The following is a 17,468-nucleotide window of genomic DNA, read 5'->3' on the forward strand; positions in this document are numbered from 1 at the left end:
TTTAAAAGCAATGTCAGCCTACTGTTAATTGTATTTTATTTTTAGATAACAAAATTTCATACATTTTCATACACTACTGTAAGGTTATTAAAAGAAAACTGTACCTCGTCATTACTGAAGTTTTCACAGACATGTTCAAAGATGATTTGCCTTTGTGAAGATGAAACTCAACAGCTCTACAGGCCAGTGAAAGGGTGAAATACATTAGAATTTATTAAAGAACTAAAGCCATTCAGATGCTTCTCAAAGGTACATTACCGACATAGATTCCTTCTATTAAAACTCTTGAAAACTCCTGGTTTAATCATTAACCCAGTGTCAACAAAGGTGATTCAATTTCAACTTTAGGACTAAAATTCTGAGCTGAATGAACATCTTATTAATCCATGAATCAAAGTTTGTATTAAAGTTTATTTTTATAAAAGGCTTTTTGGTGTATTTAGTTAAACAAAGTATTTTCTTCTCCCAACTTGGTTGAAGACCTGTGATATTTGAACAAACTAATCTATACTGTTTCAGTCAACATACATTTTCGGCTTATTGTAACTTGATCAAGTTTACAATATTGCTGTTGTCTTTCTGTAGCACTGTATTAAAAGGGTTGTGTATCCCACATGTGCTGTGTTTGGATCCAAGGTCATCGTACCGTTAAATAAAGAAATCAAGTACATCATGTGTGTCTTTACATCATATTTTGACACAAGCAGAGGCCAAAATATCCCAAGCCACGCTCTAAAAACGCTTGATCCTACCCTTGATGCCCATAATGCAAAGCGATAGACTCTTTCTTTAGACCCTCTCTGCTTGGTATAACCTTAGCACTCTGACCTTGATTGATTTCTCTCTGACTCATCACTGTATTTGCTTGAAATAAATATAAACGTCTGCAAAATTGTAACCAATGCAACTCCCCTTTTGAGAAGCCAACGCCAACCCCCCCCCCCGACTTTCACAAGGATCCAGTGGTGTATAAAAAGCATTAGTGATTGTTGAACTGTTAGACACAAGCAGAGAGTTTTATGACAGCAGACAGTCAGTCAGTGCAATGGCTGCATGTTCTCACTTCATTTGGATTCCCCTGCTTCTGTCCTGTATCTTTCCAGCTTCTGACAACAGACATGGTAAGGAACAGCAATACATCCATTTTATGTTTAGTTAATAAGCAGCAAATATAATAGATATATATTTAAACCCTGACAGTTACAGTTGATTGTTGATGGTGATTTTTTTTCATGTTTTCTCAGTCAGTCTGCAGGGGTCCACTTTAATCAGCCGTACAGGACATTCAGAGGTGGACGACATCCTCTCAAAGATCCCAGTGAGTCCCCAGAACTGTGACCTATCAAAGAGGATAAATACATTCATGTAACAAATGTGCCAGACTTCATAGTTATATACACTGTTTTCTACCTTGTTTACCTCAGATAACACTACCAGAAGGAATTGATCCAAAGAATGTAAATATAACGGTATGTGATGAACACTTTTTATGGTTACTGTATTGTTAGTATGCTAACTCATCAAGATTCAAAAATCTTTTCTTTGTCACCTTTTAAATTCATTTCAAGTAATTCATTATATTTTTTACAGTCAATCTCTATCAAAACCTGTACTGGTGAGTGCTTCTTTATACTTATGTAGTACCTACCATATGTGCATGTCAAATAAATCATACAGCACAGTGTCGTTGTTTGTTTTGCTGGCTTAAAATTTAACATTGCTATCATGCCTGATCAGATGCAAAGGGACAGCTGATTTTGCTAAGCAGGCAACTTCAGGAGGCAACGCTCCACAACAGCCAACTAGGCAAGTATTTATTCTTTTAGGACTTGAGGTATTTTAATTATTAGGACTGTTCCTTTAATAAACTGTCACCTCTGCACTTTCTGACAGATGTGGAAGCCTTTGGGTTGAGGAGGGAAATCAGACTGCTGAAACTGCAGCTTGCTACATGCAGCTCGACAGCCTCAGCTATCACTAGCTGTAAGCTCTTCATTGTAAACCCCACTCTACATACAATATGAGCCACATGTGGACATGATACATCCAAACAAGTGCTAAAATGTGTCCCCTTGACCCCTTGACAGCTTATCAAACCCAGCTGCAGAGTAGAATGAAACAGCTGCTGGATACGTTTGATAGTGATACATTTCAGAGTAAGTTTACCGAAATAAAACGACTCATTTTTGTTGTTTATCACTTTTCAGCACACAGTTTCTTCAGATCCTTCATCGTGTAGTAACACATGGCTTTTGTTTTCTAGTTCTGAAAATCATTTCACTCACCAGGGAGGTGGAAATGTTACAGAAAAAGCTCAAAATTGCTGCTAATTCTTCTGAAACTACCCTTGAAACCCGAGGTGAGTGTTGTTTTATTGCTTTGCCCAACATCTGCTGGCAAAGTCTTTTTAATTTAGCACTACAAACTTCTGTTTCTGTCAATACAATACACCCCAGTATTACTGCTTGATGTTTTGTGTGCATTTTTTAAGCTAAAAGCCTGTGAATAAAAATGCTTCGTATCTAACTTTTGTCTTATAGTGCTAAAGAGTGAGCTGCAAAAGAAAATGATTGAACTGAATGATAAGAAGCAGCAAATTGAAGAAAGCCACACAAACTCAACACTAAGTAAGGACATTAAAAAAAAAAAAACACAGGACATTTATGGAACAGAATAAGATACTGATCCTTCTCAGTGAATTTATGCAGTAAAAAGTGGTTATGAACTGGCTGTTATTTGTGTTACTTGTTCAGTTCTTCAGATCATCTCACTGCAAAATCAGATTTGGGATTTAGAACAGGAGGAATCAAGAAGAGGAGAAACTAGTACTCAGCTCAGGAAGAGAATTTTGGGTACGTTGCTGTCTACCTGAAAGCTGACTGAAATATTTGCATGTTAAGCTTTAAAAAAAAAACCCTTCATTCAGGTACTTTGTTTGAAGCAAGACTGTATGATTTTTAGCAATAAAACACACTGTTGCTCAGTTCAATACACTCAGTGGTTTAGCTGCTACAGCCTTTCTAGGTCTAGTGTTACTAATGGCTAATATAAGCTAAAGTTGGCAAACATAAGGGAAATAATGCTATGTGACACATTAATGTGTCAGTTTGCTAACTTTACAAGTCTTCACCATTTACATTCATTCTGTATTTGTATTTCTGCTTAATCACGTCATCAGCTTTACAAGAACAGCTGAACAGGAAGATCAGTGAGCTCCGAGGCAAAGGAGATGCCACCTCAGCTAGTCAGTACTTCCACTCCATATCTGTTAATATTTTCTTTATAATTAATGATATTAACAAATCGGAATCTAACATTTGACGCATGTTCTCTGGTGGTCCTCCAGTGTTGCAACTGATTTCTGTGCACAGTAAGATTGCAGCGTTACAGAGGCTCATCAGTGTCCACATTGACAAATCCAGAGATAGCGCCACTGGTGAGTCCCTAAACATTGTGTCTTGAGATCTCATTGTATGACAGATCCAGTCCTATCTCATATCTCAGCTGTACAATGGCTTCATTCTTGTTTCTTTTTCAGATTACCAGAGGCAATTTAAGCAAAAGACTGAGCTCCTCAAAAAGAAGATTTTACAACTGAATCGTGACGAAAGTAACACAGAACTTAGTAAGTGTGCAGCTCAACACAGTGAGGTTTTTTTTTCTTGTTGTTGTGTTTACTGTAGCATTACTTTGATGTTGTCTTTCTTTTTTTTTTTCCAGCCAAGGAAATTCTGACTCTGCAGGCTGAAGTGGAGAATCTTAGACAGTTAATGTTAAACGCCAAAAAGACACGTGATTCCCAGATTGGAGGTGAATGAGCCTGGCACTGTGAAACTTGAACCTACTTAGATTTATTAAAAATGAAAGTCACACGTATGCTCATGTAATGTGAGAGTATGAAATAATAAACTATAAACAATAGTCTTAAAATATAATTTTAGTATAAGATATCTTGTAAACATTATATATTTATATAATAAATATATACCAATAATAAATATTACTCTAACAACAAAGTTAGAAAAGCATAAATACTTGTTTTTTTCATTCTAGAGCTGAGAGTTGCTTTGGAGGAGGAGAAGAAACAGCAAGAAAACTTACAGAAACAGCTTGAGGAAATAGACTATTCCCAGTCACAACTGAGTAAGTACATGTATGAAAAAGAGCCATACTGATCTCTGCATTTATACATTATAACTGTAGCTTAAAGTGAAGAGCTTACTATAATACAATTTTTATCTTGAAATACAAAAACATCCTTTCTCCACAAGGAACAAGAACAAATCACCCACATACAGCATACACATATTAGCTCCAAAAGTAGACGTCTGTACATTGAAGCTTTTTTTTTTACTTTGACCAGTCATAAAGATCATCGACATAATGAAAGAGGTGAGAGAGCTGGAGGATGATGAGCAACAGCAAACAACATCAACAAGCCAAGCCACCAGTGAGTCCTCCTTTACTAATTCTGTTGTTAAGTTCCTGCGGAAAAGCAGCTAAATTCAATGTCAAGCATTCTTTTCTCAAGACTATCCATTAATATCTATACTAAGTCAACAAGGAAGTACATATCTGTGGTACCCTCGTATGACAGGGTATGTTTATGTTGACAAAATGTTCCTTGCATTTTGTTCACTGTCACTTTCTCTTTCAAATCAAATGGGCATCAGTTTTGACTGACTGTTCATTACATTGTTTTTAATTAGCTCTTCAGGCTCTGCTACAAGCCAAAGAGAGGGAATTTGCCAAAGCTCAGGCTGACATAAAAGGTGAGTTTTTTTATTACGATTATTATAAGTAAGTTAAAGTTCCATGGTACAATTTCAGGTGAGAGCTTGATAACATGACTTCCTCTTTCCAAATGACAGAGCTGCAGAGGAAACTGCAGTTAAAGAGTGAAGAATGCTCTGGACTGGAGGAAAGATATGCATGTAAGCTTTAAACTTCAGACAAAGGCTCTGAAGATACATGTCTTAGTTTCAGGACTGATTTTATTTTATTGGTTTGTTTCTACCAGACGTAAAGAATGAATTAGAACAGAAGATTGCAGAACTCAACAGAACTGGAGACTCCAAAGCAGCACTCGGTGAGTAAAATCTCTCTATTTTAGAGAGGTGCTCAGTTTCTCATCTAAAGTTTTGTTTCAGCATTATAGACCACATACTACATTTTTACTCTGTTTTTCTGGTTCAGTTCTGAACGTGATAAACCTGCATGATGAGCTGCAGACTCTGAGGGATCTGATCTCAGCGACAAAAGACCCAGACAGCATCTCAGGTGAGTAACACAGTGAGCATTTGACACTCCAGCTTTGTGTCTATATTAACCATTTAGTTTTGCATTAAGAAATTTGTGTTCTTTAAAGTGATTCTTTAAATTCTCTCTGCTTCTTTTTGTCCCATCACAGAGCTGAGAAGGCAGCTAAAGGAGAAGGAAGCAGAACTGAACTCTAAGACTGCAGACATAGAGAGACTGATCCCCAACCCCAAAATAAGTAAGCTCACAGTTGGAGTCACAGTTTAAGTCCTAATCATTATTATTTTTAAGGTAAACTCATTTAGTCTTTGTCCCAGCCTTGGGACCTGGACCACATGTGGGTGACTCTTAATGTTTTTTTTTGTACGGTAGCTGTCTGGTCTCAGATTAAACCATCGCCTCTGAGTTCTTCCTTCAGTTCTTCTTCACTTCTGGAAAATGCCCAGTGTGCAGTCCCACTCGCTAATCGTGTTATTAGCTGTTGCCTTAGTAAATCACACACTAATTAAACACAGACTGCTGTACAACTTGGTCCTGTAATTTAATGTGTATAAATCTGACCCAGCGTCCCCTGGGTCTGTTGTAATGAACAGCGCTGAACTGTCTGGAATCGCCAGACTGTTCTGAAATAAGCAAACTCACTACATGTTTGTCTGTTACAGTTTTAACAATCATTGAGCTGCAGGATGAAATATGGGACCTTCAGAAAAAGGCTATCAACGGGACCACAAGTAACCGTGTGAAAGGTTAGTCTAGTTTAAATCCCAATTTCACAATTTAGAGTGAAATGATTTAAGCAGTCAAGCCAGAAATGACTACAAGTAATTTACATTAATAACAGTTTACTTCTTTCCAAGAACTCCAAGACAGAGTGGATGGTCTTATCAGTGAAATAGATGACCCAAACACAAATCTGAGTGAGTTTGAAATAACTGTGAGAAGTTCTTTTCAGTCTTCTAACAGTATCTCTTGGAGTAACTGACAGGTTTGCCCTCTCTGTTGTATTGTTCTTCAGTGCTGAAAATTTTGGCACTACAGAGTCAGGTGGAGCAGCTGCAGAGACAGTTGTCAGGCGTCCAAGTGTTGCAAGGCGCTCACGTAGCTCGTAAGTATCTCCAACAACCCTTTTCAAACCCCCCCAACTCTACAACATACTCACTTTTTTTTTTACAGTAAACAGAGAAGGTTACATCGTGTCTTGTCTTTCTTCACAGAACTGATTGAACTTTTGTGTTTTTAACTTTCTGATTTGTCTCAGAGCTCAGAAATGATCTGGCAGCTAAAAGGAGAGAACTGCAGGAATATGTCAATGAGGTCAATGAGAAGAATCAGATAAATGCTAGGCTGAGTAAGTAAAGTGGGAATATGGTGTTTACATTTATCATCAAGAAACACACTAGTCTAAAATGTACAATTCTATATAATATCATTTTTGTATTCCTCAGTTTTGACAGTCACTGATCTGCACAACCAACTCAGAAACCTCGAAAAAGAATGGCGCAATGATAACACAACATTTTCCTTAACTATCACAGGTAAGCATCTCATTCTCATCCACGATTGCTGACATCACTAAATGATTTTTGGCTCTTTGATAACCTTGAGCAAAACTGATTTTTCTAGAGCTGAGGGAACAACTGAGGGCAAAAAAGGTGGAAAACTCTCGTGATAAAGCTGAGATCCAGAGTAAGTTTTGATTGTTGTAGAATAATTAAGTTGCCGCCAAAACAAACAAACAAACAAACAAAAAAAAAAAACAGTGCTAAGTTTACATTGCATTGTTTTAAATCAGCCCTTAGGAATCTGCTTCAAGCCAAAGAAAGGGAACAGGCCATCGCTCAGGCTCAGGCCCTTGGTGAGTTGATTTTACTCAAATCAGATTGTTGTGATTAAGACTGCTCTGAAGGGAGACCTTTGATTACCTGGCTTTCTCTTTTTATACAACAGAGCTGCAGAGGAAACTGCAACTAAAGAGTGAAGAATGCTCTGGACTGGAGGAAAGATACGCATGTAAGCTTTAAACTTCAGACAAAGGCTCTGAAGATCCATGTCTTAGTTTCAGGTCTGATTTTATTTTATGGGTCTGTTTCTACCAGACGTAAAGAATGAATTAGACCAGAAGATTGTAGAACTCAACAGAACTGGAGACGCCAAAGCAGCACTCGGTGAGTAAAATCTCTCCTTTTTACGTGAGAGGTGTTCTCAGGTGTTCTCTCGGTTTCTCATCTAAATCTTTGTCTCAGAATTAAAGACCACATACTGATTTTACTCTGTTTTTCTGGTTCAGTTCTGAACGTGATAAACCTGCACAATGAGCTGCAGACTCTAAAGGATCTGATTGTGACCACAGAAGACCCAGAAAGGGTCTTAGGTAGGTAACAGTAGTCACAGTCAAAGACTGAGACTACAACTGTGTCTGTATTAACCATTTTTATAGACTTACAGACGTGAACAAGATCATTTTACTAGTCTCCAAGACTCAGTGACCCAAGACTCACCTTCCATTACTTCTGCTTGTCTCTGTCCCTTCACAGAGCTGCAGAGGCAGCTGCGGGAGAAGCAACAAGAACTGAGCTCCAAGACTGCAGACATACAGAGAATGATCCCCAGCCCCAAAATGAGTAAGTACACTGTGATACACCGTGATCATCTGGGTCACAGCTGAAGTCCATAATCTCCAGAGCTGTTGTCAGATTTGTCACCGCCCAAAAGATCAAGTTTGATGCTGGAGTTATAATAAGGATGAACATGTTTATTATAACTCCAGTACATCATCTTTAGACTGAGACAAATACTAATTATTGTACATGTGATCGCAGTTTGAGCCTGTAACATGCAAAAATCAATGTAGAATTTTGTGGATTTAGCATAAATACAGTTTGATTCGCAATTGGTGCCGCTGAGAGAATTATGGACTAACAAACAGAGTAAACAGGCATTTAGACTTTAATGTGGAGGACTTGTAAGACAGATTTGTGAGGCAATGAACCCGGTCACAATCACTGCTTGTTTGTTTCAGTTTTAACAATCATTGAGCTGCAGAGTGAAATCTGGGACCTTCAGAAAAAGGCTGCCAACGAGACCACAAATAACCGTATAAAAGGTCGGTCTGTTTTAAAAGTCAGTGATGTAGTTGAGAGTAACATGAAAAATGAATTCACATGAGCATAAGCTACATGAAAAACATTTTTTTCCTTTTCTTTGCCAGAGTTGCAAACCAGAGTGGATGGCCTCATCACTGAAATAAACGACAAAGGCAACGACAACACAAAACTGAGTGAGTGTCAAATAATCACAAGCAGAAAGAGCTGTCTGTCAGCGAGTCTTTTATGTTCCTTCAGTTTTTGTGGGGATCCTATTGCAGTATCTCTTGAATTAAGTTATATTCTGTTGTGTTGTGCTTCAGTACTGAAAATCATGACACTGCAGAGTCAGGTGGAGCAGCTGCAGAGACAGCTGTCAGACCTCCAGGTGATGAAATACACTCAGTTAACCCGTAAGTATCTCCAAGAAAATTTTACAGTTCCCAAGAAATTAAATCATGACCTGATTGTTAAGGTTGTCAGTAATGTTGTCTTTATTGTGTCCTGATATTCTGCATTTAACTAATAAATATATTTTACCTTCTTTAAATTTGCCTCAGAGCTCAAAAACGATCTAAACACCAAGAAGAATGAGCTACAGAAATATGTCAATGAGCTGAATGAGAAGAATGAGGCGAATGCCAGATTGAGTAAGTAAAGAGGGAACATGGTGTCTACATTGAGGAAATAATCTAAAAGGCTTCCCAAATATCGTATGTTCTTTCTCTGTTCCTCAGTTCTGACAATCACTGATCTGAACAACCAGCTCAGAAACCTACAGGAAGAAAAGCAAAATGACGGCCAGACAGCTTCTGCTACAATCACAAGTGAGTGTCTCATTTTCCTTTGACTTTACTGAAAACATGTTTTAGCTGTGACTTTTTTTCTGAAGCTGAAACGTCACCTTTTTTTTTTAGATCTGAGAGAACAACTGACCGTAAAAGTGGAGGAACACCTTCGTGATCAGGATCAGATCAAAGGTCAGTTCAGGTCCGATGTGTAACGTTTCTGAGAAAGAAATAACAACAGATAATTCATTTGAATAAGAATGTGTTGTTTGTACCAGCTCTGGAGGATAAACTGAACCAGACAGAGGCACAGTGCTCCGATCGGGAGCAGAAAATTAAAGGTGAGTGTAGTCTCCACTGACTTGTTACTTACTGTCCCTACTGGTCAGCAGTGTGTGAAAAACTTTGAACATCTTTTTTTGGTTGTCTTTTTTACATCTATGTCTAAATGATCTGCATGCAATAATATGAAATGGGCTCTTTTATGGACAGTGATAGGCTCAAGTGTTTGTGATTGTGGTTTGAAAGGCAAGTGAACAATAAGGAGAAGAGAGGGCAACCCTGGTGAGAGCTTGAAATAGAAGACTTTCAGATGATTGATTCATTTCAAAACCTACAGCTATGGGGTTAGCATAGAGGCACATGTCTTAGAAATAAATCATTCACACTCCTCAGATAACCCTGTTTAAGGGATTCAAGTGTTTTCTTTTCATCTGAGGAAAGACTAGCTTTTACCCTAATAACCTGATCTGTGAGTGGGGCCATGAGCTGTCGTGAATGTGTCCTTGTAGATCTGCAGAATGATCTGGATGAGAAAATGAAGGAGCTGGAGACCCAATCTGATGGTGTCACTTCACTTGGTAAGTCATGGATCTGTATTTCTGGTTTTCTCATTCACCAAATGTAATTTCTAGCCTCTCAAATTTTCCCTGCCCAGTAATGTGCGAGTGGATTGCAGTTTACATCGTAGTTTACGTAGGTGGTGAAACTAAAATTCTCTGGTTCCCGTGAAGAAATGTAAATATGTGGGAAACTCAAGGATTTTCTTAGATACACCTTCTCATTTTCTTTCTGTTAACTCATGGACAAAACAGACTTCACATGTGACTGGAGCTGATTGTCGGTGTGAATGCAGGAAATTGTTTATTTTTCTGTTTTGCATAGAACGTCTTAAAGATGAGGAAGAATTTGAATATTGTCCTTTAGTCTAACTGTTTTTAAATATGATTCTTTCAGCTCTTCAAGTTTCTACATTAACCCTTCAGCTGGAGGAGTTAAAGAGACAGCTACAAAATACTGATTCCAAAGCCAAGATAAAAGGTCAGTGTGTGTTTCATTGTCAGGTGAATAAAGTGGATGCACAGAAAAATGGCACTGATAAGCTGAATAATGATCATCATGTTGAGGCCTGTAAATTCTGTCTTTCCTCCACAGAGCTTCAAAAACAAATAGAAGAAAAGAATAACGAGTTGGCCAAAAAAACAGAGGAGCTGAAAGCAACAAGCACCCAACCACAAAGACGTGAGTAGAACATGCAAGTTTTACAGATCGCTCATGTTTGCATTGATTAACAACCCCATAAAAGCATCAAAATCACAGACTAATACCGTACACATTGTTGATATAGGAAATTGTACATGCTGGAACAGGATAACACCAGTTAATGCTGGTTTAATGTGTAACTCTTCTTTCAGTTCTACAGATTATCTCAATACAAACAGAGATAGAGAAATATGTGAATGTGGCAGCAAACGACTCAGATTATGCCAAGATTAGAGGTGAGTGACAGAACCTGATCTGCCTGTTCTGAGGACTCTAGACCAATAACACTGTATAACATCTAAAATTAATTAAGAAAATAAATCAGACACAGGTGTCTCATTATATGAAATGATGGTTTTCTATGTCTCCTGTCTGCAGCACTCCAAGACCACTTGAATTATCTGATTGATGGAATTAAAGATGAAGACAACGAAAATACCAAACTGGGTGAGTCATCAACAAAATAAGAGTAAAATGAAATGGTTCTGTCATTGCGGATCATGGTCCTGTTTATCTAATCCAGCCTTTCTGCTGTCAGTGTTTAAGGTCTTGTCTTATCAAGATGAAATAGCAAAGCTGAAGAAGCAAGAAGAGAGTCAGACCAAAACTCTGTTAGAGAAAATTAAAGGTGGGAAGCTGTAGGAACTCCTCAAATTTATTATGAATACATTTTCATCTATTTTGAAAAATCAAACTATCCATTCTGTGTCGCTTGAAGAACTGGAGAACGAACTGGAAGACATCAGAAATCAGATAACAGAGAAGACGCTGGAACTGGACTCAAGTGATACAAGGATTACTAATCTGTGTAAGTGTTTTGGTGAGAAAAGAAAAAGCGGGAAAGTGATTAATTCAGAATACTAAAAGTAGCTTGTTTTGATGTTTGTTTGTTTATTTTTTAGCCGCTCAAATTATGGAGCTTCACCAGAAAATCAAACCACTGGAAGATGAAATATCATACCTTAAAGAAACAAATACTGACAATCTTTCAGGTAAAGAACAGAAAGTGACAGTTTGATTGTAATATACAATAAAGTACTGCAGGCACAAATTCTGATTTTATGATTTTTATATTTCATTAAACTATAAATCATTTTCAGAGCTTCAGAACAGACTGAGTCTGACAGAGAAGCAGCTGCAAGACAGTGAACTTCGACTCAAGGATTCAGATGCAAAGAATTTTAACTTGAGTATGAAAAATTCCCATTTTTCTGATGTTTCATGTCATGTTGTTTGCTTCCTTTAAGCATGAAATAACATTGCATCTGTGTCTCCACTAGTAATGGAGATTGCTGATCTGAGGACACAGCTGAAAAAGGCTCAGAGACAGACATCCAAAGCTGCTGAAAAAAATATCAATGGTTTGTCAATCAGTTACTTTCCTACTGTGTTCATCCCACAATTAGTTTCCATGCAAGCTAGAATAGATGTTTTAAATATTCCGAACACTAACATGTGATGACTAACATCCTTCAGTCTTCTTCATTTTCCTGGGATCCTGGTGAAAAAAAACAAATCTATTTGGTTTTTCATAGAGTTGTGGTTATTTTTGTCTTCTCTCTCAGAATTGGAGCAACAACTTCAAACACAACAAAGAGAGAACAGAAAACTTGAACATGCAAATAGGGGTGAGTACTGTACACTGTAATGTCTTGAATAAAGTTTGCGTTTTGGGAACGATGCTCATGGCTAAGAAACAGTCCAGGATATGAACCCTCATAAAACTACAAGAAGCCGCTTTTACACACTTACACAGAATAAACAAATGAGATATAACGTGTTAATTAGTCATGTGTAGAGGTGCTGGTTGGTGGATTTTTTATTTGCTTTGGACAGAGCCAGGCTAGCTGTCCCCCACTCTTTCCAGTCTTTATGTTAAACTAACTGGAGGAATCTTCATATTTACCACACAGACATGAGAGGGGTGTCGAATCTCAGCAAGAAGGCGAAAAGACTCATCTCTCAAAATGTTTAGCTATTCCTTTAAATCTTGTCCTTGACATTTACCATGTTGGTTGGTGTTCCTCTGTTTCAACGTCCTCCCTTTCTCAGACTTAAAGCAAGAGGTCAAAGAACTGAAAACATGCTGCAGTGAAGACAGCATCCATTGTGAAGGTGAAATCCCCAGTATGGGCTTATTATCATTCTACACATATATCTGTCCTTGGCGTCCATTTGATGTAGTTTTTGAACTGAATATTTCATCAAACAGGCTTACAGAGACAACTGCAACAAAGCCAGGAGGATGCGGACCGCCTGCAGCAGCAGCTGCAAGACAGGGATACCTACATCGAACAGCTGCAGCAGGAGCTGAAAAACCAGACCGGTGAGAATAACAAACTGCAGCATGAACACAGCAGCATATTCACCTCTTTGCTTATACATAAAATAAGTAAATTCAAGCAAAACATACAACCCCAGTTCCAAAAAAGTTGGGATTATGTATAAAACTTAACTAAAACAATGAAATAATTTGCTAATCCCTTTTTGATGATCCAGATTTGAAAACAGTTAAAAGAGGATATATATAAAGCTTTATCTTATCACCTTCATTGATTTTTGTAAACATATGCTTATTCTGATTTTTTTTCCCCAACAATGCATTTGGATAAAGTTGGGACAGGAGCAACAAAAGACTGAGATAGTTGTGAAATGCTCAAAAATACATAGAACATTCCACAGGTAAACAGGTTCATTGGTGACAGGTGATAGTATCATGATTGGGATTGAAAGGGGCATCCTTGAAATACCCAGCTGTTCACAAGCGAGGGTGGGTTTGCCGCTCTATGAAAAACTCTGTAGGTAAAAAGTCCAGCAGCTTAGGAACAACATTTCTTGCAACACACAATTGCAAGAAATTGAAGGATTTCACTATTTACAATCTATAATGCCTGTGACCTTCGATCCCTCAGGCAGCACTGTATTAAAATCTGACCTGCTTGTATAAAGAATATTGCAACATGGGCTCCGGAACACTTTGGAAAACCACTCAGTAAACACAGTTCACTGTGTCTACAAATGAAAAGGACCATCCAGACCATCCAGCGCAAAGTTCAGAAGTTAGCATCTGGTGATGGTATAGGGGTGTGTTAGTGCCCATGGCATAGGTAACTTGCACGTCTGTGAAGGCACCATTAAGGCTGAAAGGTACTACAAGTTTTGGAGCAGCATATGCTGCCATCCAGACGATGTCTCTTTCAGAGATGTACCTGCACAATCCAGGAAGACACTGCAAAGCCACATTCTGCATGTGTTACAACAGCATGTCTTCGTAGTAAAACATGCCTTTGTCGCAACTTTTTTGGAATGTGTTGCAGGCATCACATTCAGAATAAGTATATAATAATAAAACAAACAGAACAATAAAGTTTCTCTATTTGAACATTAAATAACAGAAATATTAAATTATCAACATCATCAAATATCACAGAGGAAAGGTAATTGTTAAGTTAAAGCAGAGATTTTAATAGTGGCATCCTGTACCCTTGAGATCCAGTGTGTAATTTTTGATCAAACAGACTTAGAGAGACAACTGCAAGAGACCCAGGACAATGCTGATAACCTACAGCAGCAGCTGGATAAGAAGGATGACATCTTCACTGATCTGCAGCAGGAGTTAGAAGCACTGGCCGCGGAGAAAAACAAACTGCTGGACGACTACAACGGTAGGTTCAACCCCCTGGATATGCTCATACACACAATCAGTCGATTCATCCAGTATAACAGGGGAGAGGTAGCAGCTGCTCCGATGAAATGTGTGAACCTTGCTCTTTTCTGTTTTAATGCTAGACCTTCTAAATGAGAGGAACAAACTTGAGGATACTGTACAAGGTAACTATTAGTTCTGTTCAGCAAAGTGCAGTGAATACACTGTGATATTACTACCACCCCTCCACCCTAAAAAAAACAAACAAAAAACGTGCTGTTCTTACTCTCTCCCCAGATCTTCAAAACAAATTACAGGATGTGGATGAAAAGACGATCTATACCAGTGAGTCACACACACACACACACACACACACACACACACACACACACACACACACACAGTCCATTTAATTTCATTTACATTTCTATTTAGTTTTATCATTGAAATCCTACAGGATAAAAAATATAACCATGAATCTAACTGTACAACTGGCTCTAAAGGTGCACTCCACCAGTTTCACACATTAAGTTCAGCTTACTTTGTTAGGGCTAGTTCTACTCACCCTGTGATAAAAGTTGAAAAATATTTTCTGTGACTCTGAAGGAGCTTTGTCAAGTCTAGGAAAATAAACTTCAGCTTGAGTTTGGAGACAACAAATGTTTAACAGAGAACCTGCATTGAAAACTGAAATGTGGCATAAGATGGCCTCTGCTTGTGTTTTGATGTCAAAATATGATGTAAAGACACACATGATGCGCTTGATTTCTCTGTTTACAGGTAAGACGACTTTGGATCCAAACACAGCACATCCAAGGATCGTTCTGTCTGCAGATAATACTGAGATGTCCACTAGTGAAGAACTACAAAATGTCAGTGACAACCCAGGCCGGTTTGACGTGGTTCTTGCTGTCCTGGGCAAGACTGGCTTCTCAGCTGGCAGACATTACTGGGAGGTGTCTGTAGCTGGGAAGCTTTGTTACCACCTTGGGATGGCCAGTGAATCTGCTCCAAGAAAGGGAACAGTTACATTCAATCCAAGAAATGGCTTCTGGACTATAGTCCTGAACAAACAAGGCCAGTACAGAGCTATTGATAGGATACCTGCTTCTATTCCAGTTGAGACGCAGCCTCTTACATTGGGTATTCTGCTGGACTACAAAAAGGGACAGATCTCTTTTTACGACGCTGGTGCCAGATCTCATTTGTACTCGTTTACAAGTCAAAAGTTTACAGACAAAATCTATCCATTTATCAATTTTTGTGTTGAGGATGTCGAAAATCAGACTCCAATCGTAATACTTACTGCTGGATCAACTGACTGGATAAAATAAGGACCTGTTCAAGTTAGGTTTTGTCTTATGTCAAACCTTAGCAATGTAGCTCATTTATTATCTCAGTAGGTTGTAAAATAATTCCCGTGAATGCAGAATAGTTCATTACATATACTTCTGTTGAATGTTTCAGACAAGAAAAACACAGCAAATACAAAACAATGCATTCTGTTTAATCTTTTATGTATAAAAAAGGATGGATCCATTTGTCTGTATCGTTCCAGGCGATTTAATCAATGAGCCCAGAACAGAAAAAACAAGAACCAAAACAAAACCTGTTCATTTCAAGTCGCCGCTTCACTCATTAAACAAAAAAAGTACTGCACTGAGTATAAAAAGTGTTATAACGTGATGCAGCCCTGGAGAACTGAGTGTAGGAAACGGAATAAAAACAGCTTGAACTGAATGAACATTTCTCTTCTTTATATGAAATGGTTTACCTTCAACAATAAGTCACGCACATTTCTCATCTCACATCTAATACACATTCCCCACCTCGTGTCACCTCTTCAACACATTTTGTTATAACCACTTGCTTTTCTATCACAGTGCAAACATTGCTCAGTCTCTTCCTGCTGTTCCGGCTACACTGTTATAAAAGAGGGCCACAAACACTGGATCTCGTTCTTCCAGCATGTGCAGGAAATGATTCCTCTCCTCTTCTCCCCATGATTCAAACCACTGGGTCCACAGACGCAGCTGGCACTCAAAGATGTTTGGTAGTCGGTCTTTAACCTGGTCAGGGTGCAAACACAAATAGCAGTTGTTAGATGTCAGCAATGATATAATATCACTCTCTAGATCATTTGGTTAGAATAGACAGTGCATAAAGTACCTCAAGAGTACTAAGTGCATCTAGGAGGGTACAGACTTTCCCGGGCACAGCTTTCCCAAGCAGGTCCTGCAAGAACCGCTCCCTCTGAGTGGCGGTCCAACCCTGGAACCAGCTCAGGACGCACCGCTGCTCTTGGAGGGTTACATAGGAGATGGGCTCCGGCTCTCTAACCTGACCTGCACTCGGAGAAGCGCAGGACAGGCTCTCAAGGCTGGGGGGGCTGGTTACACCCTGGGGAGCTGGGGGAAAGTCCTCTGGGCTGGGATTGCAGCAGCCGGTAACACCGGTCCACTGTTGTGTTGCCATGGTCGGTGATCCCTCTGTTGGACCAATGAGTCTGGACTGACTACTACACTGTATGTGGCTGTGAGTCTGACTGTCAGTGGACTGCTGTTACTGCAGCAGATTTACGCATTGACTGACATGATCAAACCACGAAAATTTTGGAAAGCCAGATTTGTTAGCCCGAGAAAAAAAACAGTTACTCCTTTGCTGTAAGTAAACAAAAATGCTCCAGTATGGGTATAACGTTATTTAGCTTAGCGTACATCTAAGCAAAGCCACTGACTAAATGTAAAGTCAGCATCACAATTAACTGTTGTGTGTACCCATGTTTTTAAAACGAGTTAAATCACCGTATAACTGAAGTACAGCGATGTTGGACGAAAGTCGCTAATCCTGCCAATAAACATATACAGGAAGAGTACGCAGTTAAGCAGCTTTGTTATGTAGGAAATCAAGCTTGCGCAGATTTTGCGCAAAGTTCGTTGTTGACCAAAAATAAAAAACATTAAAACCAAATTTTGGCTATAATATATAAAATAAATGAACGTAATACTACTAAATGCAAATTTAATATTTTCTGGGCTTAACATACCGAGAAACATTGTGTTTGTTTGATATTTAATTAGGGGGAAGTCGTCGACGATGACGTTGGGTGGAGGAAGGCGTTGCTCGTCGCTCTCGCTGGGAACTGACTAG

At 38.7% G+C, this 17,468-nt stretch overlaps 2 protein-coding genes across 3 annotated transcripts; one reads left to right on the forward strand and one right to left on the reverse strand.

Annotated features, from left to right (window-relative positions):
- The first annotated feature begins 983 nt into the window (after window positions 1–983).
- On the forward strand, window positions 984–16,058 carry si:ch211-14a17.10 (putative leucine-rich repeat-containing protein DDB_G0290503). 2 transcript variants are annotated; one of them, XM_041056099.1, is made up of 56 exons: window positions 984–1,121; window positions 1,245–1,318; window positions 1,425–1,469; window positions 1,591–1,615; window positions 1,738–1,806; window positions 1,894–1,983; window positions 2,088–2,156; window positions 2,264–2,359; window positions 2,541–2,627; window positions 2,754–2,852; window positions 3,179–3,244; window positions 3,347–3,436; window positions 3,539–3,625; window positions 3,721–3,810; window positions 4,054–4,143; window positions 4,364–4,450; window positions 4,710–4,772; window positions 4,872–4,934; window positions 5,021–5,089; window positions 5,197–5,280; window positions 5,411–5,497; window positions 5,922–6,005; window positions 6,117–6,176; window positions 6,275–6,364; window positions 6,518–6,607; window positions 6,705–6,794; window positions 6,883–6,945; window positions 7,052–7,114; window positions 7,207–7,269; window positions 7,356–7,424; window positions 7,547–7,630; window positions 7,794–7,880; window positions 8,279–8,362; window positions 8,468–8,536; window positions 8,666–8,755; window positions 8,903–8,992; window positions 9,080–9,169; window positions 9,260–9,322; window positions 9,409–9,471; window positions 9,922–9,990; window positions 10,367–10,450; window positions 10,565–10,651; window positions 10,825–10,908; window positions 11,051–11,119; window positions 11,211–11,300; window positions 11,391–11,480; window positions 11,575–11,664; window positions 11,773–11,862; window positions 11,953–12,033; window positions 12,238–12,300; window positions 12,725–12,787; window positions 12,885–12,998; window positions 14,191–14,337; window positions 14,462–14,503; window positions 14,616–14,663; window positions 15,099–16,058. In XM_041056099.1, the coding sequence occupies exons 1-56, from the start codon at window positions 1,046–1,048 to the stop codon at window positions 15,650–15,652; spliced, it is 4,863 nt and encodes a 1,620-aa protein (XP_040912033.1). In that variant the 5' UTR covers window positions 984–1,045; the 3' UTR covers window positions 15,653–16,058. The 2 variants fall into 2 exon arrangements, with proteins under 2 accessions (XP_040912033.1, XP_040912034.1); XM_041056100.1 differs by lacking the exons at window positions 5,197–5,280; window positions 5,411–5,497; window positions 5,922–6,005; ... (6 more) ...; window positions 7,207–7,269; window positions 7,356–7,424.
- On the reverse strand, window positions 15,910–17,204 carry c14h14orf119 (chromosome 14 C14orf119 homolog). Its single transcript, XM_041056101.1, has 2 exons — window positions 16,488–17,204; window positions 15,910–16,387 (listed from the first exon to the last, which is right to left on the reverse strand). The coding sequence occupies exons 1-2, from the start codon at window positions 16,791–16,793 to the stop codon at window positions 16,214–16,216; spliced, it is 480 nt and encodes a 159-aa protein (XP_040912035.1). The 5' UTR covers window positions 16,794–17,204; the 3' UTR covers window positions 15,910–16,213.
- Window positions 17,205–17,468: the final 264 nt, after the last annotated feature.

The sequence above is a fragment of the Toxotes jaculatrix genome, chromosome 14, assembly GCF_017976425.1.
Source record: "Toxotes jaculatrix isolate fToxJac2 chromosome 14, fToxJac2.pri, whole genome shotgun sequence".
In the NCBI taxonomy this organism is placed as follows: domain Eukaryota; kingdom Metazoa; phylum Chordata; class Actinopteri; family Toxotidae; genus Toxotes; species Toxotes jaculatrix.

Coding starts and splice junctions, on each gene's coding strand:
- c14h14orf119 (XM_041056101.1), bottom strand. CDS start 16,793: ATGGCAACACAACAGTGGACCGGTGTTACCGGCTGCTGCAATCCCAGC. Junction 16,388..16,487: donor ATGCACTTAGTACTCTTGAG/GTACTTTATGCA, acceptor CACCCTGACCAG/GTTAAAGACCGACTACCAAA.
- si:ch211-14a17.10 (XM_041056099.1), top strand. CDS start 1,046: ATGGCTGCATGTTCTCACTTCATTTGGATTCCCCTGCTTCTGTCCTGT. Junction 7,881..8,278: donor GATCCCCAGCCCCAAAATGA/GTAAGTACACTG, acceptor TGTTTGTTTCAG/TTTTAACAATCATTGAGCTG. Junction 8,993..9,079: donor TGAGGCGAATGCCAGATTGA/GTAAGTAAAGAG, acceptor TCTGTTCCTCAG/TTCTGACAATCACTGATCTG.